This window comes from Eumetopias jubatus, unplaced genomic scaffold (genome assembly GCF_037043125.1).
Source record: "Eumetopias jubatus isolate StellerSeaLion01/CBP00866 unplaced genomic scaffold, mEumJub1_p1.0 scaffold_13, whole genome shotgun sequence".
Taxonomy (NCBI): Eukaryota; Metazoa; Chordata; class Mammalia; order Carnivora; family Otariidae; genus Eumetopias; species Eumetopias jubatus.
In genome coordinates, this window is record NW_028274819.1 from 52,873,849 (window position 1) to 52,901,509 (window position 27,661).

Genomic DNA, 27,661 nt, shown 5'->3' on the forward strand with positions numbered 1-27,661 from the left:
CTGCTCTTAAAAACCCCAAATCTATGAAAGTGCAGATTCCTGAGCCCCACTCCTAAAATATTTTATTTTCTAGTTCAAGGATGAGGCCTATGAACCTGTATTTATAACAAAATCCCCAGGTATGCCTAATACTCAGCCGGTTTGGGAAGCCACTGAACTATAACAAGATATAACTGTATATCTCTCTGTTGTTTGTTTATTATCTTCAATACAATATTTATTTGTTTTGATCTCTGTAGGGAATGGTGGGGGGAGAGAATAATCTTTAAATCTTTCTCTCTGTGGAAAAACTGGATCTAAAATACCAGAGTATATCAAGTGATTTCAGTGGTCTCCTTCCCAAAGTAGGTGTGAAAACTATATTCATACACTTTCCATGTTTCTTCAATATTTATATTTTCCTGGCATATATTTCAATATTGTTCATAGCAAGTTAAAAAGAAAACCACCTTAGCAATTGCAGTACGTTAAACCACATGGGACAGCAAGCAGATTTAGGCAATGCAGAGTATTTTTGAAGCACAAAAGCAAAACAAGAAAATACAGCTGACCAGAAAGAGATCCCTTAGGAACAGATTTTTCTAAGAGGCAAATGATTCTCCTGAGAATGAGTTTCTCATAGATACCCTCCCCTCAGATGTGAATGATACCTCAGATCCTTGTCTCTTCCTCATCATCTTCACTTGATGTAAGTACAGGGGCAACAGAAAGACAGTGGATATACATTAATGTTAGGTTTATGTGGGCTCATCTTGCAACAAGAAATCTGGCTTTATTAGAGGAAGTATTTCTAAGATGCAAACATAAGATTCTGTGGCACTGCCTTTGATTTAAGCATTTACTCTGGAAATGTCCTAGTATTGTAGAGTTGTCAACAAAGCTTAGAAATAAAAAACAGAGATTCTTTCCAATGCACTGAATCTCAATTCTGAAAAAAAAAAACTCATAAACAGTAAAATTCTGAAAATAAAAAAATCCAGAACATGTGGTCAGTTTAAAATCTGGCTAGGATTCCCTAGATAAGATAAAATATCCAAAGTGTATTTGTCCATGATACTAGACGTGGGGAGTCTGAATAACCCCAAAATTGAATTTGAGTCATCAATGTAGAATTCTGTCATAAAAAGTAAGACAATATAATTTCTTTAAGCAAAAACATAAAATATGGGATATCCCCAAATCCCAATGTTGAATTTCAAAGAGATAAATAATTCATCCAAAAATAATAGAGATTTATTATTAGTAAGGCATGGGATTTTAGTTCTTTTTCTTATAGTAGGGATGATGCTGGTCCTTTCAGAATAACAGACTATAATATTCTTTTTTATTATTATTATGTTCAGTTAGCCAGCATATAGTACATCATAAGTTTTTAATGTAGTGTTACTATAATATTCTTAAAGAGATCAAGACATTCAAGCCAGACTGATAATGAAGAGATGCATTTGAAGTCAATTAAGTTAGGTTAAATATGTCAGCAGTGGCTATGAAAATGAGCAGCACTAATAGAAGTATCCATAGCTCAAATCCATGACTCCAGGAGACATCATTATCTAACATACATGATTAATTTTACCAGTGGTCTTAATAATTTAGCATGTAAGGAAATAATAGCTTTCCATCTCTCCTCAATTGACAAGGAAATAAGTTTTAAATAAAGCAACAAAAATCAGGAAGTGAAAAACAAATCTATCAAATATCAAGTGTTTGAAACCCTAATACATATGCATTTATATGAGTATTTAGAGCCAAGGAACAGTGGTAGTGCAAGACTATTGAAGGGGGGAAAATATCACATGAATACTTGACATTTTAGTAATTCACATGCATATGCAACATAAAAGTTTATTTTTTAAAAGATTTTATTTATTTATTTGAGAAAGAGAGAGAGAGCATGAGCAGAGGGGAGGGGCAGAAGGAGAGGGAGAAGCAAACTCCCCACTGAGCAGGGAGCAGGACTCGATCCCAGGACTCTGGGATCATGAGCTGAGCCAAAGACAGATGGTTAACCTACTGAGCCACCCAGGCGCCCAAAAGTTTATTGTTTTAATGTTATTCTACAAATTTCACCACATCAAGAAGTATTGACATGCAGCATAGTAGAATTTTAACCAATTTTAAATTTACATAAATGGAATTCAAATCCTAGCTTTCCCACTGTATGAAACATTGCAGTTTGTTTATCTAATTTTTACCTTCCTGGGATGAAGAATTGGAAGCTTATATACAATATGGTTTTCAAATTAATTAAGATAATCCACATAAAGCACAAAATTCATGTAAAGCTTGACAGATTGTAGGGGATTTCATAAATGATAGTTACCCTTCCAAGCAACTATATTATTATCTCCAATTTACCAATGAGAAAGATAGATGATAGATAGATAGAAGTTCCATAGTCTGCCATCTATAAACTAGAGATCCAGGAAAGCCCATGCTCTAGTACCAGTCCAAATATGAAGGCCTGAAAACCAGGAGCACCGATGGTGTAAGTCCCAGCCCAAGGGCAGAAGACTCATATCCCAGCTCAGCAGTCAGGCAGAAAGAGAGAGAACTCTTCATTCCTCTGCATTTTGGTTCTATTCAGGCGCTCAACTAACTGAATGAGGCCCATCCACAGTGGGGAGGGTAATCTGCTTCACTCAATCTACTGACTCAAATGCTAATCCCTTCACAGACATACCCAGAAATAACATTTAATCAGATATATGGACATTCTGTGGCTCAGTCAAGGTGACATATAAAACTAACTGTCACACATACACATACCTAAATCCATTTCTTGCCAAATCTGCTTAGAATTCAGGTCTCAATCTAGACATTATTTACTGGAAACCATTCCTTATCCCTCACAGTGAGCTTGGTGTCTTCTTTATGTGCTCTCATAGCATTCTAGATTTATTCTTTACACTATGTAATTCCATGTTACTTGTCTGTGTCTCCTAGTCAACTAAGAATTTTCAGGGTCGGAGACATCATTGTGCTTAACATTTAATTTCCTGTTTCTGATCCATAGTAGATGTGCAGTACATATTTTCTGAATGACTGAATGAATTTTCATTATTTGTGCTTAAAGTGACTGTTTTGACATGTAGTACTGGAAGCTCAGTCCTCCACTGTTTCTGGATCATTCCATGTGTTAAAGCACTCCTTAGTGCTTTATAAGTTCCCTCCTGCTGGCTCTAGGCTTGCCTTCTGTATGGCACAGGATCAAATGTAATTCTTCTCAAATATAACATTTCAGCCATTTGAACACAACCATGTGTTTGCTCTTGGTTTTCTCTTCTCCTGGCTGATTCTAAACTTTATCATTTCCAACCATTCTTTTTTTCTTTATACACCCATCCCTTCAATTCAACTTGATAGGAATAAGACTAATAAAATTAAGCAGTTGCTTTTATCATAAGAAGACCATGTGATAAATATAATGTCATTCTATGGAAGAAATTAAAATATCTCTCAGGTACATTCCAATTTAAAAATTCTAGGATTTGGGGCACCTGGGTGGCTCAGTCATTATGCGCCTGCCTTCGGCTCAGGTCATGATTCTGGGGTCCTTGGATCGAGCCCCACATCAGGCTCCCTGCTTGGCGGGGAGCCTGCTTCTCCCTCTCCCACTCCCCTTGCTTATGTTCCTTCTCTCGCTGTGTCTCTCTCTGTCAAATAAATAAATAAAATCTTTTTAATAAATAAATAAATAAATAAATAGAAATTCTAGAATTCTACATTACTCTAAAATGTTATAAATTAAAGCCAATGTCCTATGCTGCCTTAGAAGAAACTTCGAAAACCAAAATAGTATGTTTTCTTGAACCCTACTGCTGCTACTGTCCTGCCAATGGACACTGGTTTTCAATATTAATTTTCTTGAGTATTTATTTTATTTAAATTAAATTTACTTAAATTTGTATTGATAATTCCAGCCATAAGGGCATTATTTTTCGAATAATTTCCCAATCCTTCTATATATATACATATAGCCTTTAAAATATTCTTTGAAAATTATCTGATACACAGGGATTTTTATTTTTATTTTTGCATATTGATTTTTGAATGATGCCATAAAACTGAGAGATTGATTTCATTCCACCTAATACACTTTTCAGTCAAATAGTTATGGAGCATGAATCAATCATCTCATAATCACCATAGTAACTATTCCATAATGACCATACTACACAACTGAAATTTCTGCATGGGACCCTTTCCATAATCTCTCAAATATTTAAGGATATTAAGTAATGCCCACAAGCTTGTTTCTGTGGTTTTTTTTTTAAACTGCAACTGCATAGAGTAAGAAAAAAAATAATGGAGATTAATTCAGTCATCCTTAATATCAACATTAAATGACAAGACCAAGGACATGTGCCAAACTGAGCAGCCTCAGATGTAAGATATGTTGGAATCTCAGCAGCCTGTGAGAGCAGGAATAAAGCTGAGACTAGACAGCAATAGTAGCTAGAGATTTAAAAATAAGTAGTCGGGCGCCTGGGTGGCTCAGTCGTTGGGCGTCTGCCTTCGGCTCAGGTCATGATCCCAAAGTCCTGGGATCAAGTCCCACATCGGGCTCTCTGCTCAGCGGGAAGCGTGCTTCTCCCTCTCCCACTCCCCCTGCTTGTGTTCCCTCTCTCGCTGTGTCTCTCTCTGTCAAATAAATAAATAAAATCTTTAAAAAAAAAAATAAAATAAAAATAAGTAGTCAACAATACAACAGGTAGTCACAAGAGGTATCATAAACTTGGAGCTGGAATGTTTCAATAACTAAGGAGGTAAAATTGTGTAGGTATAACACAGCTGCAGGAATACATTCTCCAAATCAAGTGGTTGGAGGCATAGTGGCTCAAATGTCCATGAAGGACCAATGGGATTCCAGCCAATTACTAGGACTATGAGAAAAGTAACCAGGCTTTGAGAAGCCAAAGAGAAGACAATTTAGGGTATTCACAGCACTACCATTTGGCTTAGTGAACATCTCATCAAGACTTTCCAGTACATTAAGGGGACTAGATCATAAAAGAGTTAAGTCAATACAGAGAAAGAAGAAAGGAAGGAGAAGAAAACTTACCCAGGACCTCATCTACATAAGTCTCATTTCAGATGCTACCTAATGGTGGAGCTGAAAGCTCAAATGTGTATTTACTTTGATGAAGATACCCTCTGTAAGTGTACTCTACTGAGGCTACACATAAGTAACAGGTGGCAATGATTGCAACAACACCAGACTCCAGAGGGAAGTATCTAATATCTGGCTTCTGTACAAACCATTCACTCTTAGCCTTGAAGTTTAATACAGTTGTCTCTGAAAGGGACTAACTGCCAAAGACAATGCTAAGGAAAAATCTTCTGTAACAATTATGTATCAACACTACAGTGATAACAGATAAGAAAATAAAAAATCAATATCAGAAACGTAACCCCAGACTAGAAACAACCTTAGCAAGACAAGGATAAGATCCACTGACCAAGAAATAATGAATAGGCTATTTTGAACTGATGTATCAAATTATTTCCTTAAATTATTTCCTGAAAAGATTATGTCTTTAAAATGTATGATAAAGTTTCATGATAATGCACTAGTATCAACACAAACACTCAAACCCACATATATTCTTTATTAAATAATAAATCTTTTAAAAATTAATATTACTTTGAGATATTCATTAAATTCTTGACATTTTCAGATTACCTTGCTACAATTCTCTCTCTAAGTAGGAAGTATAAGGAGGGAGGAGAGAAAATACTTTGGATTAAAGTGGAAGATGACAAAAAGTACTGCTGAGATGAAAAAAAAATTCCTATTCTCTTTTGTAAATTAGGAAATACAAATCATAGAGGGAACGTTCAATACAGCAAAAAAAAAAGAAAAAAGAAAAATCATAATTGAGAAGCAAAAAGGAAAGGATAAAGTCCTAAGAATAATCTCTAATTTGATTGATCTAGTTACAGTTAATAGAAATCCCAAAGAAATCACTGAATGGTGTTTTCATTTTTCCTTCTAGGATATTTTATTTAAAAAAGAATTATTTCTCCAAAGGAATCATGTCATCTTTTCCTAACAACCCTTCCACTTCTCTGACCTTTTTCCTGATGGGAGTTCCAGGACTTGAAGCTGCCCACACCTGGATCTCCATCCCTTTCTGCTGTCTGTATGTGACTGCCTTCTCTGGGAATGGTATAATCCTGTTTGTCATCCTCACTGAGACAAGTGTCCATGAACCTTTGTACTATTTCCTCTTTATGCTCTCAACCACTGACTTGGGCTTGTGTATTTCAATGCTGGTCACTACGCTGGGCATATTCTGGTTCAGTGCAAGACAGATCAGTTTCCATGCCTGTGTTGGCCAGACATTCTTCATTCAACTCTTTACTGTTGTGAAGTCTTCAGTGCTCCTACCAATGGCCTTTGACCACTTCATTGCCATTTGTAACCCACTGAGATATGCTGCCATCTTGACTGATTCCAGAATTGTCAAAGTGTGGTTTGCCATCTTTGTCAGGGGGACAGTGATCTTAACGCCTCTGGTCCTGCTTCCTAAATGTTTATCCTTCTGCCAAAACTATGTGCTTCATCATTCTTACTGTTTCCATCCTGATATAATCCAGCTGTCATATTCTGACAATAAGATCAACAGTGTTTTAGGACTTACTGCCCTTGCAGTTACTCCAGGAGTGGACGCCATCTGTATTCTTCTCTCCTATACTCTGATTATTAAGACCACCCTAAGCATTGCTTCCCCAGAGGAGTGGCATAACGCCTTCAGCACTTGTTATCTCCCACACAGGTGCTGTTGCCATCTTCTACATTCCTCTCGTTAGCTTGTGCTTTGTTCATGGGTTTGGGAAAAAGGCACCTCCTTATGTACACACTCTTATGGCCAATGTGTATTTGCTTATTCCACCAGTGATGAATCCCATTATTTATAGTGTGAAGACCAAGCAGATCCATAGGGCCATTTAAAAAATCCTCTTTGCCAAAGGATCTGAGGTCTGACTCTAATACGTCTATAGTAAAATCTACTCCTTAGTAATCACTTTGAAGACCTAGCATTTAATCAATATGCTTTCTTCTATCAGTGGCCTGACACCAAAAACCTAGATATCTGGGTAGGATGGATAGGAGATGCAGTTTGACAGAAATTTAAATTTTTTTCAATAGAACTATTACTAATGTACTCTTTAGAAATAAGCAATAAAATATACTAATATAATGGGTATTATATATCTTAATATAAAGTTTTGAAAGCATGAATGACAATGGCTAAAATGAACACCTTGCCCATTACACCAAGCCTCCAAAATTATGCTTAAAACAGTAACTCATATCTTTCTGTCTCATTTTGTTTTCTTAAAGTACATATAATAGTTATTAAGTTTTGTTTAATTTTCAATTAGACACAGCTCTCTATTATTCTTACATTCAATTTAATCACCATTGATTCATTCTTTCATTTGCTGTCTACTATTGCTAGACAATGTACAATATGATAGGGTGGCAGAGACAAACAAGAAGATATTGTCATAATTAGTAAAATATGTAGATAAGAAAGCAACCAATCAAAATCTGATATACTATGTGATATGTTACAACATATAGATATAAGCAAAAGGATTAATAGAATTTATAAGAACAACATTTAGTCCAACCTGGGAAGATCAGGAAACCATCACAATGTGTTGTTTAAACTGTAAAGTTAAAAACTGGAGAGGTCAGCTTTCAGAATGATAGCATGAAGAGATCTGTGGACACTCTCCCTTAGGGAAACAACCATAAACAGTAAATATTTATATAGACATGGATATAAACATTTAAATTCTCTGAAAATTACCCTAAGTGCATACAGCAAAAGAAAAACTACTATTCAAGAAAATATATTAAATTACTGTAAGAACAGTAGGAGTCTCGGGGCACCTGGCTAGCTCAATTAAGTGTCCAACTCTTGAGCTCAGCTCAGGTCTGAACTCACACTGGGTGTGGAGCCTACTTTTTAAAAAATAAATTAATTTTTAAAAAAAGAAGACTGGGAGTCGGTGGCACTTGAATCAGAGCCAGCATTCACTCCTCCCTTCCCCCACAGTGCAGTATATTGATAACTCCATTCCAGATAGGTGTAGTCAAGAACACAGGGCTTTGTTCCCTAGCCCCCTCCCCACCCTCATCCCCACCAGCTCTCAGCCTAAGGCTATGATATCTCCCAGAAAGGGCAGACCACCATATTCTTCATTCTTCCCACCTCAGCTCTAGTTGTGGAAGCTAAATTCTAGGTGAGTACAATTAAGAGGTCAGTGGCTGTTTTCATGCACCCAGCCCTACTCATATGGCAGAAGATCTATCCCAGGCATGGGAATCAGAGAATATTGGGGCTTCAATCAGCCTTTCCTTAGCTCTATCATAAGGAACAGAATTCAAGATAAGAGAGGCAAGCTGAAAAGGCCATATGCTATCCTGCCATTCTATGCATGTAAATCAGGGGATTAACTCCAAAGAAGTGTGTTGCAAGGGAATTGAATTATAAATCAATAACAAAAATTTGGAAATTCACAAATACTAGAAAATTAAACAATACACTCCTAATACATGGGCCAAAAAAGAAATCTCAAAAGGAATTAGAAAATACATTGAGATGAATGAAAATAAAGACACAACTTACCAAAACTGTGAGGTGAAGCTAAAGAGTGCTTAGAGGAAAATTTATAGCCATAATGCCTCTATTGAAAAAGAAAATATCTCAAATCAGTTACCTAAACATCCACATTCAAATACTGGGAAAAAAAAAAAAAGAGCAAACTGGTCTTAAATCAACAACAAAAGAAGAAATAATAATAATGATTAGACTACTGGAAATTAATTAGAGTATAAAAAAACAATATACATTAATATACATTTTAAAAAAGTCCAGGAGGCAGAGAGAACCCACTTCAACATCAACAAAAATAGGTCAACATCTCAACATATTATAGAGAAGCTTGAAAATTACAAAGATAAATAGAAAATCCTGTAAGCAGCTCAGGACAAGAGGTCCTTAACCTACCTCAGCAATCAGACAATAAGAAGAAATAAAAGTCATCCAAATCAGCAAAGAAGTCAAACTCTCACTCTTCACAGATGACATGATACTCTATGTAGAAAACTTGAAAGACTCCACCAAAAACATTGCTAGAACTGATGCAGGATTCAGCAAAATCACAGGATACAAAATCAATGCCCAGAAGTCAGCCACTCTGGAAAACAGTAGGTAGGGTCCTCAAAAAGTTAAAAATAGAACCACCCAGCAATTGCACTATCACCCATTTATCCAAAGAATACAAAAATAGTAATTCAAAGGGACACATGCATCCCAATGTTTATAGCAGCAATGTCCACAATAGCCAAAATATGGAAGGAGCCCAAATGTTCATCGACAGATGAATGGACAAAGAAGATGTGGTGTGTGTGTATATATATATATATATATATACACACACACACACATGTATTTGTTATATATACACAATGGAATATTACTCAGCCATCAGAAGGAATAAAATCTGGCCATTTGCAACTATGTGGATGGAACTAGAGGGTATTATGCTAAGCAAATAATTCAGTCAGAGAAAAATAAATACCATATGATTTCTTTCTTATGTGCAATTTAAGAAACAAAACAGGTGAACATAAGAGAAGGCAAAATAAAAGATAAAAACAGAGAGGAAGACAAACCATAAGAGGCTCTTAACTATAGGGCACAAACAGGGTTGCTGGAGGGGAGGCTGGTGGGGAGATGGGGTAATTGGGTGATGGGCATTAAGAAGAGCACTTGATGTAATGAGCACTGGGTGTTATCTGCAACTGATGAATCACTTAATTCTACCCCTGAAACTACTAATACACTATATGTTAACTAAATTGAATTTAAATTTAAAAAAGACAAAATGGATGAACCTTAAAAATATTGTGCTAATTGAAAACAGCCAATAACAAAAAACCACATAGTATATGATTCGATTTATATGAAAAGTCTCAAACAGGCAAATCTACAGAGACAGAAGTGGATTAGTGGTTGCATGGGGCTGGGTGGGATGGAAGGTATGGAGATGAGACTGCAGATAGGGTGTTCCATTTGTGGATTATAAAAATGATCTAAAATTTACTGTAATGATAATTGCAAAACTCAGTGAATATACTAAAAATCATTAAACTTTTACATATTAAATAGGAAAATTGTACTATATATGAATTCTATCACAAAACTATTATATTTTACAAAAAGGAAGAAGATTGGAGATTACATAAGGAAGGTGGAGAGAGCACATATGTCCAAACTACTCTCATTCTAGGAAAAGGAGAAAATACATTTGGAATAAAGATTAAATTAATAGTAACCCTGGTATATACGTATAATCAGTGATCTGTAAATTTCAGGAATCCATGAAAGATAGAACAAGGATAAAATAACACTGAGCAATGAAACTGCAGCTCAAAATACATGCAGAATACGTGAAGGAGGCTACTCTAAGGGATGTTCCAAGTTCTGCGGGTTAGACTGGAGAATTCCATTGAAATACTCATTTTACCTCTGTCCCACTGGCCACAACCTGACCTTCTTTGTGCCACATTTTAGGCCACAGAGTAATTTGCCTAAGGGTAGAAAAAATAAATATGAATAGTTCCGCCAACATACAGGAGAAATAGAGAATCCATGTGCCCAGATGAAGAACTAGTCATGTATTGTCGCTCCCTTTCCATGACAGGATATGTCATCCCTTCCTCTTGATACTGGATGTGGTAAGTCTATATTATATAAACAATAGCCATAAAAATATGAACAGAATATATTCAATATATGGAAGACTATACAGTGAAATATCTCTAAAGACATCATTTCAGTGGCTATGAATTGACAGAAAATAGTCCCATGTATGTGCACCCACACCTGCAAACACTCACACCTGTGCTAACACACAACATACAGTAGATTAAGTAACAGAATATTAAATCCAGAATATTTTTGGAAGTGTCCCCATATCAGGCTATACATGTAGCATATCTTACAGTACCTTCCCTTATGCCCCAGAAACATGAATGTGGAGGGAAGGGAGGGGAAAGCAAAGCTGCTGACAACTGTCTGCACATGTTAGGGTAAGGTCAGACCACAGCCTCATTTCTTCACCAGTCATAGTCCTTAGGCCCATGAATACTTAGAGATTTCATCTTTATTCAGAAGGAATATACACAGATACGCTAACCCTTTAACAGAAAATGCATAGAAATGTCTGAGGATCCTCTTGGTGGTCAAGAAAAGCTCAGTGTCAGCAAGGCCACACCTAATTATGTGTAGAAAGAGATGGGGAGAGAAGCACAGTCATTGTGCATGCCTCAGAACCCAAAGTGGCCTGCTAAGCATTGTGCATGCTCCTCATGGTGGGAGCAAGACACAGTAACTTTCCATTTGTGGTGACAGAGATGTCCTAGCATGCTCCAGAACCCTGGGCCACTAATAGTTGTAACCAATGTGGCAGGATTCTGCATCTTTGTAGGTTTGCCAGCCACCCTCTGCAGTGTACTTCGTGTCCATCCCACTTGATTAGCACGGTTTCATCACTGCATCAATATAATGGGCAATGTGATACCCTATGGGATGTCCTATTGCTCCAGGTCTCTTCAGACTATATGAAAGAGGTCTGGAGAGACAACATAGCTCTGGATCAAGATCATGAATGTAAGCAAGATAGTTGATTCTACCACCTTCCCCCCAAAGAACACTGATTTTGATAGTCACCCACAGACAAGAGTAACTTTATGGGAGTCCAGGAGTCCAGTGGAGAAGTTCCACTACACCACTGGAGCAAAAAAAGTGGAAATAGATGCATTGGAAAGGATAAGAATGGTTTCACCTTACCTGCATCACACTATCCCATGATGGCACAACTAAGTGCCAAGAGAGATCCCCTCTTCTGCAGGGAAAAGTAAGAGGATAGTGAGGGAGCATCTAGCTTTCCCATCTGTGTAGGATGCTGCCAAAAAGGCCCATGTCTTTCTCAACCCATCCAGAATAGTGAGGTGATCTGCATGATTTAGGGACAGGGAGAGGCTGGGAGCATTGCAGCCAGGGTTTGGAACTCATAGAAGGGATGCAGGTACAGATCCTATTAACCACTTTGTGGATTCTATTGGGAAAACTTCCCACAAGTTAGTGGGGATGCCTTACCTCAGACCCCTTATCTGACCTATGGACACTCTCAGTACTGCATATACCTCACCATACATCCTCTGTGACTAGGTCCCTATATGCATCCCCATGGGTAGACTGTGCAGGCTTTTTGCAGATGGCCAGTGAACACACAAAGAACAATGGATGGACTCTGCAGGATTGGGAGAAAGCACACAAACTGAACTAGAAGCACCATTCTAGAGAAAGTGATGAGAGGCTAGCAGCAGCCAGCCTGTCGCTGCAGGATCAAGAGAAGGTAAATAATCTTGGGACCCTTGGCTAGCTCAGTTGGTAGAGCATACCACTCTTGGTCTCAGGGTCAGAAGTTCTAGCCCCACGCTGGATGTGGAAGCTACTTAAAATTTTTAAAAAAGGCAAAACCACAAACATTGAAAAAAAAAGAGAGAGAAGGCATACAATCTTAAGAACAACTCCCCTCCCCAAGAGGAAACAAAATACGTGAGCAGTAGCATCCAGGCAAAAGATCTGAGTTGCCTCAGAATCCCTAACAAGGCTGACACGTAATTTTCTTAAGACTTGTTTTCTAACATATGATTGATCCCAGAAAATGTTCCCTATGTGTTTGAGAAGATGTATTCTGCTCTACTGGAAAAAATGTTTCATATATGTCAGGTAGGTACATTTGGTGTAACAAATAGTTCAAGTCCAATGTTTCCTGGAAATCGTCAACTAGGTGCATTCCAGAAGATTATATGTAGAAATATGTGGTGAACCGTGGAAGCACTTGCCTGTAATTACTAGATACTTTTGCTATAATCAGCAGTCCAGATTAGAGCAACTAAGACAGCCCCTGTCATGGCTATATCAAACTTAACTGTGTTACATGTATATTACTCCACCATGCTGGCTATGAAAATACTGTATCTCAGCTCTAGAATCACTATTCGTTACTATGCTTTGATATGAAAGCTGGAAATCAGGAAGCACGATTATCACTTGCCGGCTGGTTTCCTGCTATGTTCTGTTAATTGGAATATGCTAAAAGGAAACTGGAAGCTACTGGAAGGATGAGTATCCCAGCATGTTTGCTTGTTATTCCTGTCAATGCCACACAACAATGCCAACATCACTGGTTCCACATTCTAGTTTTATTTTTTCTCCCACACTCCCAGCAAAATCTCATCATCCTTCCTTGGAAGAAACAGAACCAGACACCAGTGGGGTGCTTTTCAGGAATCTGACTCTCAGGTCCCTGAGGGACCGCTTTGCTCCTAAGGCATGAGCTCCAGCTATAAAGTGCCCCTTCACAGCGGTTTAGGTCTTGGATCCTATGTGATCCATTCTCTCAGCTCCTGAGATACTACAACCAGCAGGATAGTACCTTCTCATATGGGTGTGAGTGTCAGCTCTAGGAAGACCTTCCACCAAGCTTCTAGGTTTTCATAACTTCAAACTCCTCTTTGTTCTCACAGACATACGGGTGGAAGTGACATCCTGCAGCTATTACCTCTATTATTTCTGTATTCCTTTTGTGCCTTCAGTCCACCTAAACATGTTTATCAAGTTCCTTGGATTAAATACTCCCAGTGTTAACCACTGGTATGATTTCTGTCTTCCTAACTAGAGCATGATTAACATACCCACTTCAACATTCCTTGAAGAGAAGGTCCAATAAAGCATCACAAATCAAACCAGATTAAAATATCTCTGCCTCTGGTTCCTGGTACTTGTGAGATTATATTGGTCAAAAACAAAACAGACTTATTAACCATTAGACATGACATTAGTACTTCTGAAAAAAAAACCCATACGGATTGTGTTGAATTAAGAAGAGTTATTTTTCTTTGGAGACATATCTAGCAAGAAGTTGCTGCAGCCAAGGTCGAAGAGGTTAATGCCTTTGTTCTCCTCTATGATTTTGATGGATTCCTATCTCACATTTAGGTCTTTCATCTATTTTGAGTTTATCTTTGTGTGTGGTATAAGAAAATGATCCAGGTTCATTCATCTACATGTGGCTGTGCAATTTTCCCAAAACCATTTGTTGAAGAGAATGTCTTTTTTTCCATTGGATATTCTTTCCTGCTTTGTTGAAGATTAGTTGACCATAGAGTTGAGGGTCCATTTCTGGGTTCTCTATTCTATTCCACTGATCTATGTGTCTGTTTTTGTGCCAGTACCATACTGTCTTGATGATGACAGCTTTGTAACAGAGCTTGAAGTCTGGTATTGTGATGACCCCAGGTTTGGTTTTCTTTTTCAATATTCCTTTGGCTATTCGGGGCCTTTTCTGTTCCCATACAAATTTTAGGATTGTTTGTTCCAGCTCATGAAAAATGCTGGTGGTATTTTGATAGGGATTGAAATGAATGTGTAGATTGCTTTGGGTAGCATAGACATTTTAACAATATTTATTCCTCCAATCCATGAGCCTGGAATGTTTTTCCATCTCTTTGTGTCTTCCTCAATTTTTTTCATAAGTGTGCTATAATTTTTAGAGTACAGATCCTATATCTCATTGGATAGTTTAATTCCTAGGTATTTTATGGTTTTTTGGTACAATTGTAAATGGGATCGACTCCTTAACTTCTCTTGCTTCTGTCTCACTGTTAGTGTATAGAAATGCAACTGATTTCTGTGCATTGATTTTATATCCTGCCACGTTGCTGAATTCCTGTATGAGTTCTAGCAATTTTGGGGTGGAGCCTTTTGGGTTTTCCACATAAAGTATCATGTCATCTCAAAGAGTAAGAGTTTGACTTCTTCTCTGACAATTTGAATGCCTTTTATTTCTTTTTGTTGTCTGACTGCTGAGGACTTCTACTACTATGTTGAACAACAGTGGTGAGAGTGGGCATCCCTGTTATGTTCCTGACCTTAGGTGAAAAGCTCTCAGTTTTTCCCCATTGAGAATGATATTCACTGTGGGCTTTTCATAGATGGCTTTTTTGATATTGATGTATGTTCCCTCTATCCCTATACTGTGGAGAGTTTTAATCAAGAAAAAGGCAAGAGAAACAAGAATAAAAATGAACTTACTGCAACTTCATCAAGATAAAAAGCTTTCAACAGCAAAGGAAACAGTCAACAAAACTAAAAGACAACCTACAGAATGGGAGAAGATATTTGCAAATGACATATCAGATAAAGGGCTAGCATCCAAGTTCTATAAAGAACTTATCAAACTCAACACCCCAAAAAACAAATAATCCAGTAAAGAAATGGGCAGAAGACATGAACAGACATTTCTCCAAAGAAGATATACAAATGGCCAAGAAAAAGTGCTCAGCATCACTTGGCATCAGGGAAATACAAATCAACACTACAATGAGATACCACTTCACACCAGTCAGAATGGCAGGAAACAAATATAAATGTAGTGATCTGAAGGAGTACCTGCACCTCAATGTTTATAGCAGCAATGTCCACAATAGCCAAACTATGGAAAGGATGAACTCTTACCATTTACATCAACATGGATGGAACTGATGGGTATTATGCTGAGCGAAGTAAGTCAGTCAGAGAAAGACAATTATCATATGGTTTCACTCATATGAGGAATATAAGAACCAGCAGAGAGGATCATAGGGGAAGGGAGGGAAAATGGAATGGTAAGTCATCAGAGCAGTAGACCATCCATCAGGGACTCTTAACTATGGGAAAGAAACTGATGGTTGAGGGAGGGGAGGTGGGTGGGGGGATGGGGTAACAGGGTGATGGGCATTAAAGAGGGCACTTGATGTGATGAGCACTGGGTGTTATACAAAACTCATGAATTACTGAACTCTACATCTGAAATTAAAGATGTACTGTATGTTGGCTAATTGAATTTAATTTTTTTAAAAAAGAAGAGTTATTTTTCATAGGCTGCTTATGCTATAAATCTTCCCTAAAGAGCTGGGGGAAAGTAAGAACATTTGATCAAAAAAGTTCAGGTTACTGACAAAGCAGTAAAACATGTATTGAAGATAACACTAGCTATTATATAAAAGGTTATGGAGGTCTGAGGCAGAGAAAAAGTAAAAATATTTGGAACAATTCCATAACCATGGGCAATGCCAATTTCATGTGTCAGATTTAGATGATAAAATTCAGTAACTGGCTATTGTTAACACACTTTTTATTCCTGCCTTCTTCTTTAAAACAAACATTTTGGTTATCCAAGTAAATGAAAACCTTTTATCATAAATGAATAAATGTTAATATCATTGTGGTTGCCTGAGTAAATAATGATAGATAATTGTAGCCTAAATTTTTCTCTTAGCTCATGGTCTTCTTACTTAAAGATAAAGTGATCTTTTGAGATGCTTTTATCCCAAACATAAGTCTCAGCATTTTAACTTCTATGAGGGGCATTTTACTCATCTATACAATAAAAAGGAATAAAAAAAAGTGAAAAACCCATCTATTCCTTTGTTGCACTGGGCTGGAGAACTTTTAGCACAGCTCTGCGTATCTGTTTGGTCTTCACACTATAGATGATGGGGTTCAGCACAGGGGGGATTAGCAGGTAGGCATTGGCAATCAGCGTATGTACGTAAGGTGGAGTCTGTTTCCCAAATCTGTGTACAAAGGACAGACTAATCAACGGAATATAGAATACAGCAACAGCCCCAATATGTGAGACACATGTGCTAAAGGCTTTCTTCCTCTCTTCTGGAGATGCAAAGCTGAGGACAGTCTTAATGATTAAAAAATAGGAAAAAATAATGATGGATTCCACTCCAGCAGTGGTGATCAGGGCTGTCAACCCAACTGCACTGTTGATCCTGGTGTCTGTGCACGAGAGCTTCATTACATCAGGGTGGAAGCAGTCGGAGTGGTGCAGCATGTGGCTGCAGCAGAAGGACAATCATTTAAGCAACACCATAGGAGTCAGTATCAGTGTCCCCCTGGTGATGATTGCTACTCCACTCTGTGCTATTTTAAGGTCGGTTAAGATAGAGGCATATCTAAGAGGACTAGAGATGGCCACAAAACGATCAAAGGCCATGGCCAACAGCACTGAGGATTCCATGACAGTGAAAAGTTGAATGAAAAACATCTGTGACAAGCAGGCATTAAAGCTGATCTCCCTGACGTCGAACCAGAATATACCCAACATGGTAACTAGGGTGGATACAGACAGGCTGAGGTCAGTGGTGGACAGCATGGAGAGGAAATAATGCATGGGTTCGTGGAGGCTGGGCTGGGTGACAATGGCAAAGAGGATCAGGCTGTTTCCCGAGAGGGTGGTTATGTAGAGAAAGCAGAAGGGAATGGAGATCCAGGTGTGGAAGGCTTCCAGCCCGGGAACACCAGTTAGCAGGAAAATGATGGAAGAGGACGCGGTATTCTGGAAAGTTAACATGTTGAATTCAAACTGCATCCTGCAATGATAAACTGTATTTCTTTAAAATGAATTTGACCTGAAAGTAATTATTTCACCTAGTAAACATTTATAAAGGACAACATCTGTATTATAGAAAGAGTTTATGAAGATTGGTTAAAAAATAAAGGAAGGAAACTAAGATCACATCTAATAAAGAAGCAGAAAACAGGAAATGAACAATTATGTGAGGATACAGAATTTGTATATAAACAAATCTAGCAATGACCATCTTAATTAAAATCATTGTTAAGCAGATCACTTCCTGACTTTACGTGGATACAGTCAATACTTTTCGAAATATGTATATTGGGTTGTATGAAATCTTAGATGAACAACAAACAGTACATGTAGGGATTCTGATATAGTCAATCAAGTAAATTGGCTTCTGAGGTTCCAAAAAGAATGTTCTCTTCATCTCCTGGATATGTTTTTTGAAGTAGGTTGAATATCTCCAGTCATAATAGCCTACATTCGTTGAGCCCCTACTATCTGGTAGCTGTTAGTAGTTGTAATAATATCCTGTATGGACATACAGTTTATTTGTAGTATCATAACTTGAACTGTATCTAATTAACTTTCATATCACATAACTAGCATAAGCCATCAAGATAATTACAAACAGAACTATTTGAGTACAGAAGGTCTCAAAGGTAAGTATTAAGGGCGCCTGGGTGGCTCAGTCAGTTAAGTGTCTGCCTTCAGCTCAGGTCATGATCCCAGGGTCCTGGGATTGAGCCCCACGTCGGGCTCCCTGCTCAGCGGGAAGCCTGCTTCTCCCTCTCCTGCTCCCCCTACTTGTGTTCCTTCTCTCGCTGTGTCTCTCTCTGTCAAATAAATAAATAAAATCTTTAAAAAAATAAATAAATAAAATCTTTAAAAAAGGTATTATGGATACTTGGATGTTATAAATTTTTATTTGACATCCCAAATCAATTTTTTAGGACTGCATATTCTACATGCTGATGCATTCACAACATGGACTGATACATATATTGGCTAAGTTACTCACATGATAAGTTCCTAAATTATGTGTGCCCTGAACTTCTCCATCTCTAAAGTAATAATAACACACATACCCCATAGAATTATTATAAGGATTAAATTAGTTAATGTATATGAAAAACTCAGGGGGTATTTCACTGTGATATAAATGTCACCTAGTGCCAGCTATTATATTTTTAAAAATTAAATTTAAAATATTATATAATCATTTCTTTTCCTTCCTCTCCCACATCTATTTGCATGCCACTCCCCCTTAGTCATGGGTCTTATTGTCTGAGCTGAGACAAAAGATGAAAATATTATCTAAGTCTGATTTTGGCAATGACTGCTGGTTAATAACTTCTTCATATTCTTCTTCATATTCCCTTCTTCCTCCACAGCTAAGATTCTCTTCTTCATTCTTACATGATTCAGAAGAAGAAGAACTCTTGCTCACTTCCAAAGACAACCCTACCTACTATGTTGCCTCTAAATCAATTCTAGATATTTGTATAGTTTAACATCAAATTACTGAATGCATGCTGAAAACCAATAGAGAGATACAGAACCAAATTAAACATGGCACCTGCCATCAAGGATACTTAAAAAAGGATAAGATACTTAGAAAAACAAAAATGTAAATGAGCAAATAAAATGCAATGTGATATATAAAATAATGAGTTTGTGTTTAAAATACACAGGTTGACTATATTAGAACATCATGTCGGGGAAAGGTCAAGAGAGGCTTCCTTGAGCACATGAAGAACACTTGTGCAGGGATGATAAGTAAAAATCACCATGACAGTATCCTAAGCATGTCCAAGTGTCATTTCAGATATCTTAGAAATGTCATGAAGATCTGAGATACAAAGTGCTAAAAGTGTTTAAAGGTAGCAAGAATCCAGTACAGAATTATTTTATCACCATCAAAGGGTAAGGAATTTGGATTTTTTCTAAACACTGAAAAAATAAAAAATACATAGATGTCTTTCTGCCCTGTGAAATAACCCCACCAATTTTCCTTCTTTATTAAAATGTGTTTATTTTCATTTGTGCCATTACCACAGTCTATAAATATTTCAACTTCTTTCTCAACCTAATCATAACATGGCCTCTTTCCTGTTGCACATATCTCCTTCCCTTTACCAACAACTTACTGAACATTTGTCTATCCTCATTTCTCTCTTAAATGGTTCACACCTATCACTGAAATTTGCTTTTTCTCGGACTGAAGCATACTCTGTTGCATTCTATTGCTGCATAAAAACCTAGCACAGTCATGGTTCGAAACAAGACATTCATTACCTCACATTTCAGCAAGTCAGACATCTGAGCAGAGCATCAGCACGATCTCTGCTCAGGGTCTCACAAGGCTAAAATCTGGCTTTCAGCCAGGACTGTGCTCATCCAGAGGTCAGCGTCCCTTCCAGACCCATCAAGGCTGTTGGCAGCATTGCATTCCTTGTGGCATAGAATTGAGGTCTCCTCTTTCTGGCTGGCCGTGGACTGGAGGTTGTTCTCAGCTCCCAGAGACTGCCGTCCACCCAGTCATGTAGACCTCTCACCACATGACAGGGGCCAACTTCCAATCCAGCAGAGGAATCTCTCTGCTGCTTCTTGTCTCTTTTAAAGGCTCACATGATTGGGGCAGGCCCAGCAGAATAAACCCCCTTTTGATTAACTCAACATCAAGTCATCACAAACCCTACTGACATCTGCAAAGTCTCTTTGCCATATATATACAACGCAACACATCCCATCACATTCAGAGGCCCACTCACACTCAAGGGGTGGGTTGCATACTGCACTGTACTCATAGAGGACAGCCATCGTGAGGGCCCTTTTAGAATGCTGCCTACCACAACTGTCTAAGCCAGCCAATCTACAAACCTTTATGGGTTTGACTTCTAAAATGTCCTTTGACTGACCATCCTTACCCTCCACTTCTATCACCTCTATTGTAATAACAGTCTCATTAGTTTTTGCAGGAACTACAGCAATTTTCTCATATGTAATTTCCCTGCCCTGAGTTTCAAGTGTTTACATACTTTCTCCATATTGATGCCAGCATGATCTCTCAAAAATACATCTTCATACAGAGGCCTTCATTGCCTTCAGCATGAAGTCAAAACTCTTTCCCCCTTTATTACAGCAGTCAAGGATCTTCCCAATCTGACTGAAATCTACTTTTCCTGCTGCCCAACCTCTTTCCTACCCAAGGGACCTTTTGATATGATCAGCCTGGACCTTTCCTACTTCACCAAACTACCAAATATAGCAAGTTATTTCACAGGGCTGTGCTTTGTTTAATTCATATACCTCCCACTCTTCTTTGAGTGAGCCTAAATTCTTTAGACATGTTGTTTGCTCCATGGATCCATTCATAAATTCAACATTAGTATATTATCTTTAGGAAGCATTTTGTGGCATCACTTTCTCTACGTCAAGGCAGAAATAATTACTTATTCCTCTGGAGTAACATTCTTTTTTATTTATACATCTAGAATAGCATTAATTCCATTGCATGATCATAAGTTATCTGAAAATATGCCTCTCCAACTGAAATCAGCTACTGGCAGGTAGACCATTGCTTTTCATCATTATATTCCTGTTACCATGCCCTGTATTGTGCAGTGTGGGAAATCAATAGGTATTTTTTGATAAAATTAAATCCAAGAGTTGTAAACCGACAAGGGATTCTGGAAATATATCAGGATCTCAACACATTACAGCCTTGTGCATTTAATTCAGGTTGTGTGGCCTCAGATTACACAGGTGACTATTGGAAGAATCTCAGTGAACTCTTTTAGTCCTATAAAATGAGGGGTGTGTGTGTGTGTGTGTGTGTGTGTGTGTGTGTGTGTGTGTTGGGTTTTTTTTAATGAAAGACTTGTGCTACTATTTTAGGGTAACTTTCTATGTGCCTCCCTCATTTCTTGATAGTAATTCTCTCTTATACGAAAACAATATTCCAGTCCCATTGTAAGAGCATTCCGCAGGTCCTGTGCAGGACTACCTTGAGTTAACTCTCTCCTTTAATTACAGAAAGTCACTAATATGGTTGCAGGGTAAGGCAAATATAGTTTTAAATGTTGGCTCTGAATCAGAGAAAGACATGTTATCATATGACCTCACTGATATGAGGAATTCTTAATCTCAGGAAACAAACTGAGGGTTGCTGGAGTGGTGGGGGGTGGGTGGGATGGGGTGGCTGGGTGATAGACATTGGGGAGGGTATGTGCTATGGTGAGCACTGTAAAGTGTGCAAGACTGTTGGATCACAGATCTGTACCTCTGAAGCAAATAATACATTATATGTTAAAAAAAAAAAGAAGAAGAAGAAGAAGATAGCAGGAGGGGAAGAATGAAGGGGGGGAAATCGGAGGGGGAGATGAACCATGAGAGACTATGGACTCTGAAAAGCAAACTGGGGTTTCTAGAGGGGAGGGGGTGGGAGGATGGGTTGGCCTGGTGATGGGTATTAAAGAGGGTACATTCTGCGTGGAGCACTGGGTGTTATACGCAAACAATGAATCATGGAACACTACATCAAAAACTAATGATGTAATGTATGGTGACTAACATAACATAATAAAAAAAAAAAATGTTGGCTCTGCCACCAGCTAGCTGAGGTTCTCCAAAGAAGCACTTCATATTAGGTTCTACCTCTGTAAAATTAAGTTTACCAACAGCATTAACTGTAAGGATTAAGTGAGATAGCATTTGTGAAGGATTTAACGTGCTAACTAGTACATGGGAAACATTTAACAATGGTAAATGGGGATGAGAAAGGTAAATAGGGATGGGGTGGTGGGTGGTGACAGCTGTTCAATGATTTTGAAATGCAGAACAACTAACCAGAAAACTCACAATTGCAAGGACATGCCAACAACCTGCTCCAAGCACCAAGATATGTGGTCCACAGATCGACTGAACCCCATCAGTCAGAATATAATGTACCTGAATACAGATTTCAGCAAAAAACTTTTCATAGTTTTCCTGAGAAGCCAAGGAGAGCTTTTTGCAATGAATTAGATCTTCCTCGTTCTGAAGGAAACCAGTGTGTGTAAAGCTTGCTGTTTTCCCTGAATTCAGCAGTTTTACTTACAAAGTATGGAGCTTGTTCTTTCCTGCCCCGTTTGCCAGAAAAGGGCTTGAGGAGCTGGGGAGGCTTTCTCCTCAGGGATAGATAGCATATATAAGGAGCCATGACTCAGGCTGCATGAAATCTCCTAATCAGAAAACCCCCGGTGGACTTCTCTGTGGCCCCTAGAGTATAGTTTCCCAAGCGTTCATTCTACCTCATGACTTCCCTCCCTTTCTACTTTACTACACTTACTTTTGTCATTTCCATGCAGGGACTAGTATTATAGAGGCTTGACCTTGTATCATGGTAAAATTTTGCTAAAAGTAAATTTGTGAGTAAAAATTCCAAAACAAAACACCTGCTCTATGTACAAGCTCACTCCTGTCCCTACCTTACCTCCACACCCAGAAGATGAATGTATCTTCCTCTAACATCAGTTGTGTGAATCTTGTACATTTTTAAGAGACCTCTTCATTCATGGGGGGAGAAAAGCTCCATTGATTCTTTCATAGAACACTTTAAGTATCCATCGCATTCCAGGATTTTGTTACTGATAATACAGAAAATAGGACAGAGTCACTTTCCCCAGGGCTCACAAGCTAGTGAGGAAAGAGGCATCAAACTCACTGATTACAACAGGGCATAATTACAGTGAGACCACAGAAGAAAGAGAATGTATTATCCAGGTCAGCACCCGGTCTGATGGAGACATGGGAGAAGAGAACACTGGAAAACCAGGAGTAACATGGTCAGCACGTCTGGAACCCTGTGTACAAACGAGAGAGCAGGTGGCAAGTACAGCTAAATAGGGAGGCAGAATCTATGCCACAGAAGATCTTACAGGCATTCTAAAGCCTTGAAGTCTAAATAACGTAATAGAAATTGCACAGAATGGAATTTAACCTTTCTCCTTTCCTAGAAAAAGGCATTTCTACATCCTTGAGAAGCAACTGAAGATTTCAGGCATCTTGTCTGAGGCTACATAATATATTGCAGTTCCCTGTTTGGTACAATATCAACCTGAATGATACAAATCTTAAATTTTACATGTAAGCCACAATACATCAGTTATAGTGAAATATCAATCAGAAACATTCTCAAACAGAACCTCAATGAGCTCATGTGGTTTTGGCAGAACACTCAATCACTTACTCTTTCAAATATTCTGGTTTATCTGATGAAGATCAGATGAACCAGACTATTATTTTCAACATTGGCTCAGATAGTCATGAGTAAGCATTGTTTCATAAGTCTATAAACAAAAGAAAAATCTGAAAATACATGGACCTCTGTGTTTGATGATGTTGAATTCACAGGAAAGCACAGCTAAAAAGGAGTGAAAAGTATTGCCTGTAAGATTAAAAAAGAAAAAAGTATACTTAGGTATTTTTCTGTGAATTATATCACTTTATAAAGAAGGAAAAGAAATATACTTTAAATTTTATTAGTATACATATAACTCTTGCATGCAAAATGATATGTAATTTCTTATTGAAGCATAAGTCAACATTGTTGCTTTCCTAAAAACATTCTCTAATACATTTATGTTTTTAAAATTTGAACATATGGTTTCCCAATTTACATTCCCACAAACAGTGCACTGAGGGGGCAGGGTGCCTTGTCTCCACATCCTCACAAACACTTGTTGTTTCTTGTTTTCTGATTTTAGCCATTCTAACAGGTATGAGGTGATATCTCATTGTGGTTTCGATTTGCATTTCCCTGATGATGAGTGATGTTGAGCATTTTTTCATGGGTCTGTTGGTCATCTGGATGTCTTCTTTGGAAAGATGTCTATTCAGGTCCCCCACCCATTTTTTAATCAGATTGTTTGGAAAATAGTATTTAGGTTCCTCAAAAAGTTAGAAATAGAAATAACATGATCCAATAACTCCATTATTGGGTATCTACCCAGAGAAAATGAAAACACTAATTTGAAAAGATATATGCACCCCTATGTTTATTGTAGCATTATTTACAATAGCCAAGATATGGACGCAACCTAAGTGTCCATCAATAGATGAATGGATAAGGAAAATGCAGTATGTACACACACTAAAATATTACACAGCCTTAAAAAAGGTTGAGATCATGCCATTTGAGATGACATGGATGAACCTAGAGAGTTTTCTGTTAAGTGAAATAAGTCAGACTGAGAAAGGTAAATACCATATGATTCTACTCATAAATGGAATCTAAAAAAAAACCAAATGAATAAACAAAAAGCAGAAGCAGACTTATAAATGCAGAGAACAAACTGATGGTTGGCAGAGGGGCAGGGGAGTGGGGAATTGGAATAATGGGTGAGGGGGAGAAAGAGATACAGACTTCCAGCTATGGAATGAGTAAGTCACGGGAATAAAAGGCACAGCATAAGGAATACAATCAGTAATATTGCAATAGCGATGTAACAGGAGAGATGGTGGCTATACTTGTGGCGAACATAGCATAATGTATAAACTTGTCAAATCACTAACTGTACACCTGAAACTAATGTAATATTGTGTCAACTATACTCAAAGAAAAAAATATATATGTTTCCTCATCTTCAAAGTTCTCCATTTTCAAAACTTTTCCTGAGAATTCATGAAATTTGAATCTCTTATGTTCATACTTTCTATACTGATTCTTGTCCTAAGTTTCCTGACACCCTAATTTTAATCTACAGAAATAATGCTTGGTTTTTAAGGTATACGCTCCTCTTTTATTCATTCATGTATGTATTCACTCAACAAGTATTTAAATATCTACAAAATGTCAGTGAGTGCAGTGGACAGAATTAGAATTAGATCTGGTACTCTAAGAAGAGACATCTGTCCATAACTCTGGGAAGGAATATATCTAAGTGTAAGTCAACTTGATGAGTTTCATTCTGTTATATGAACAGGCAGTGGCTTTGGCTAGAGTGGGAATAATTCATTACATGAAGACAGCCTTTGAAGAGAAGAAAAGAGAAAAAAGTTCAATAAAAAAATTAATGGTTAGAAAATTTGAATTGAGGGGCAATGTATAACAAAATAAAATCCATGAGTTTTGTGTCAATGCTTGGACCTCAGTTGGAAGACAAACCTGACTTTTTCACCTGTGACCTCCATGCAAGAACTGGATTATGTACTTACCTTTACTTTCCCTACAAAGGGACTCCTGCCTTGATAATAAGGCTTATGAGTTGTCTAACTGATGTTCTGGTTTAAAGTCACAGGAACAGTGAAAAGGAGGTCAGAAGAAAGAGCACTGGAGAATAGCAGTATTTTCAAAAAAGACAGTAGCAGCACCTAGTGATGGGACCGCAGAGGCATGCCACTAAGGGAAAATAACCCCCAGGTAAGAAAACACAAGGCTCTCATCAGTTTTTCTCAGACCTGTGATCTCAGAGCCAGGAAAAATGCCTGGCAAAACAGTTTCTAAGAGTATCTGTTCAATGAATGAATTCATTGTATCTGATAACAGTAATAGGCCCTTAGACACTTAATATCAGGCATATATTGTGATTCCTGACAGCCCCTTCGAATTATGAATAAAGTTCATAACCATATGGGCATATATTAAAACAGGAGATCAGCTAACATTTTTCTGATTAATCTGGTATTTATCTGGGCGCCTGGGTGGCTCAGTTGGTTAAGCGACTGCCTTCGGCTCAGGTCATGATCCTGGAGTCCCGGGATCGAGTCCCACATCGGGCTGCCTGCTTCTCCCTCTGACCCTCTTCCCTCTCGTGCTCTCTATCTCTCATTCTCTCTCTCTCAAATAAATAAATAAAATCTTTAAAAAAAAAAATCTGGTATTTATCCTTGGTACTATGACTTTGCTCAAAGACAGACCCGGTGATAAAAATAAATTTTTCTATGTGAAGTTGTAAGGACCTTAAATCATATCCTCTTTATTTTGAAGATGAGGAAGCAGGGTCTCAAGTTAATGCTCTTTTTATTATAGTTAAATAAATTAAGAGACCCCAGTGGATTATCTAAGTATCCAAACTAGTCTTCTATGTAATACCAATAGTGATAATGTATTAAATGCCTACTATGTAACAAACAATTTACTTCATTGTATTTCTTTCTCTGAATCCTCTTTCCACTCCTTCGCATGCTTCTAAAGGTCTCTTTTTGAAAGGGAAACAGAGTAGGACTATTCTAATACAGGAAACCCCATTAGTAAAGCTTGTGGGAAAAGAATAACTTTTTTTTTAATTCTATGAGTATTAACCCCTCTTGGGTCTTCTTGCACTAAAACTAATGAGCAAATATTAAATAACTATTCATGGAAAGATATACTTAAATGTCTCTTTCTTCCCAATGGAGAATTCTTCCAAGACAAGACAAGGGCTTGTATGACTTACACATCCTTGTAACCAGGCTACCAAGAACATATAACTGCCCCCACTACAAAGCTTTGCATCCATCACTATCACAAAATGCACTGGGTCTTATGAGCTCCTTTTTACACTTGAGAAAACTGAAGCTAAGATTAGAAAACCAAGGCTCAGAGGGATCATTTGCTTCCTCACATTTATCCAACATGACAATGGCAAATCCAAGAATTAAACTCTGTTCTGACTTCAAATTCTGTCTTGCCACTACTTATTTAAAGGGAATTTAATTTGGGGGCACCTGGGTGGCTCAGTCATTAAGCGTCCGCCTTCGGCTCAGGTCATGATCCCAGGGTCCTGGGATCAAGCCCCACATTAGGCTACCAGCTCAGTGGGAGGCCTGCTTCTCCCTCTCCCACTCCCCCTGCTTGTGTTCCTGCTCTCACTACCTCTCTCTCTGTCAAATAAATAAATAAAATCTTTAAGAAATAAAAATAAAAAATAATAAAAAATAAAAGGAAATCAATTTTTAAAATATGTTGAATGCTCATAACTTCATGACTTTAATGTACATTTTATTACATTGTTTTTATATTGATATAATACATGAATATATATAACATATGAATTAGTTGAATATGTACTACCAAGTTCACCAATTTCCTCTGACCTGTTGGTTTCATAAACTATCTGAAGACTGCACAGTTCTTGATGTATTCAGAAAAGATTTCAATGCACTAAAACACTGATCTCATGCAAAGAAG

General features: G+C 37.7%; 1 protein-coding gene and 1 pseudogene across 1 annotated transcript; one reads left to right on the forward strand and one right to left on the reverse strand.

The window, feature by feature from the left end:
- The first annotated feature begins 6,039 nt into the window (after positions 1 to 6,039).
- Positions 6,040 to 6,991, forward strand: LOC114218785 (olfactory receptor OR51C1-like; annotated as a pseudogene).
- A 9,563-nt stretch (positions 6,992 to 16,554) lies between these two features.
- Positions 16,555 to 17,499, reverse strand: LOC114218722 (olfactory receptor OR51C1-like). The gene is given in 1 exon segment (XM_028115960.2): positions 16,555 to 17,499. A coding segment is annotated over 1 exon segment (945 nt).
- Positions 17,500 to 27,661: the final 10,162 nt, after the last annotated feature.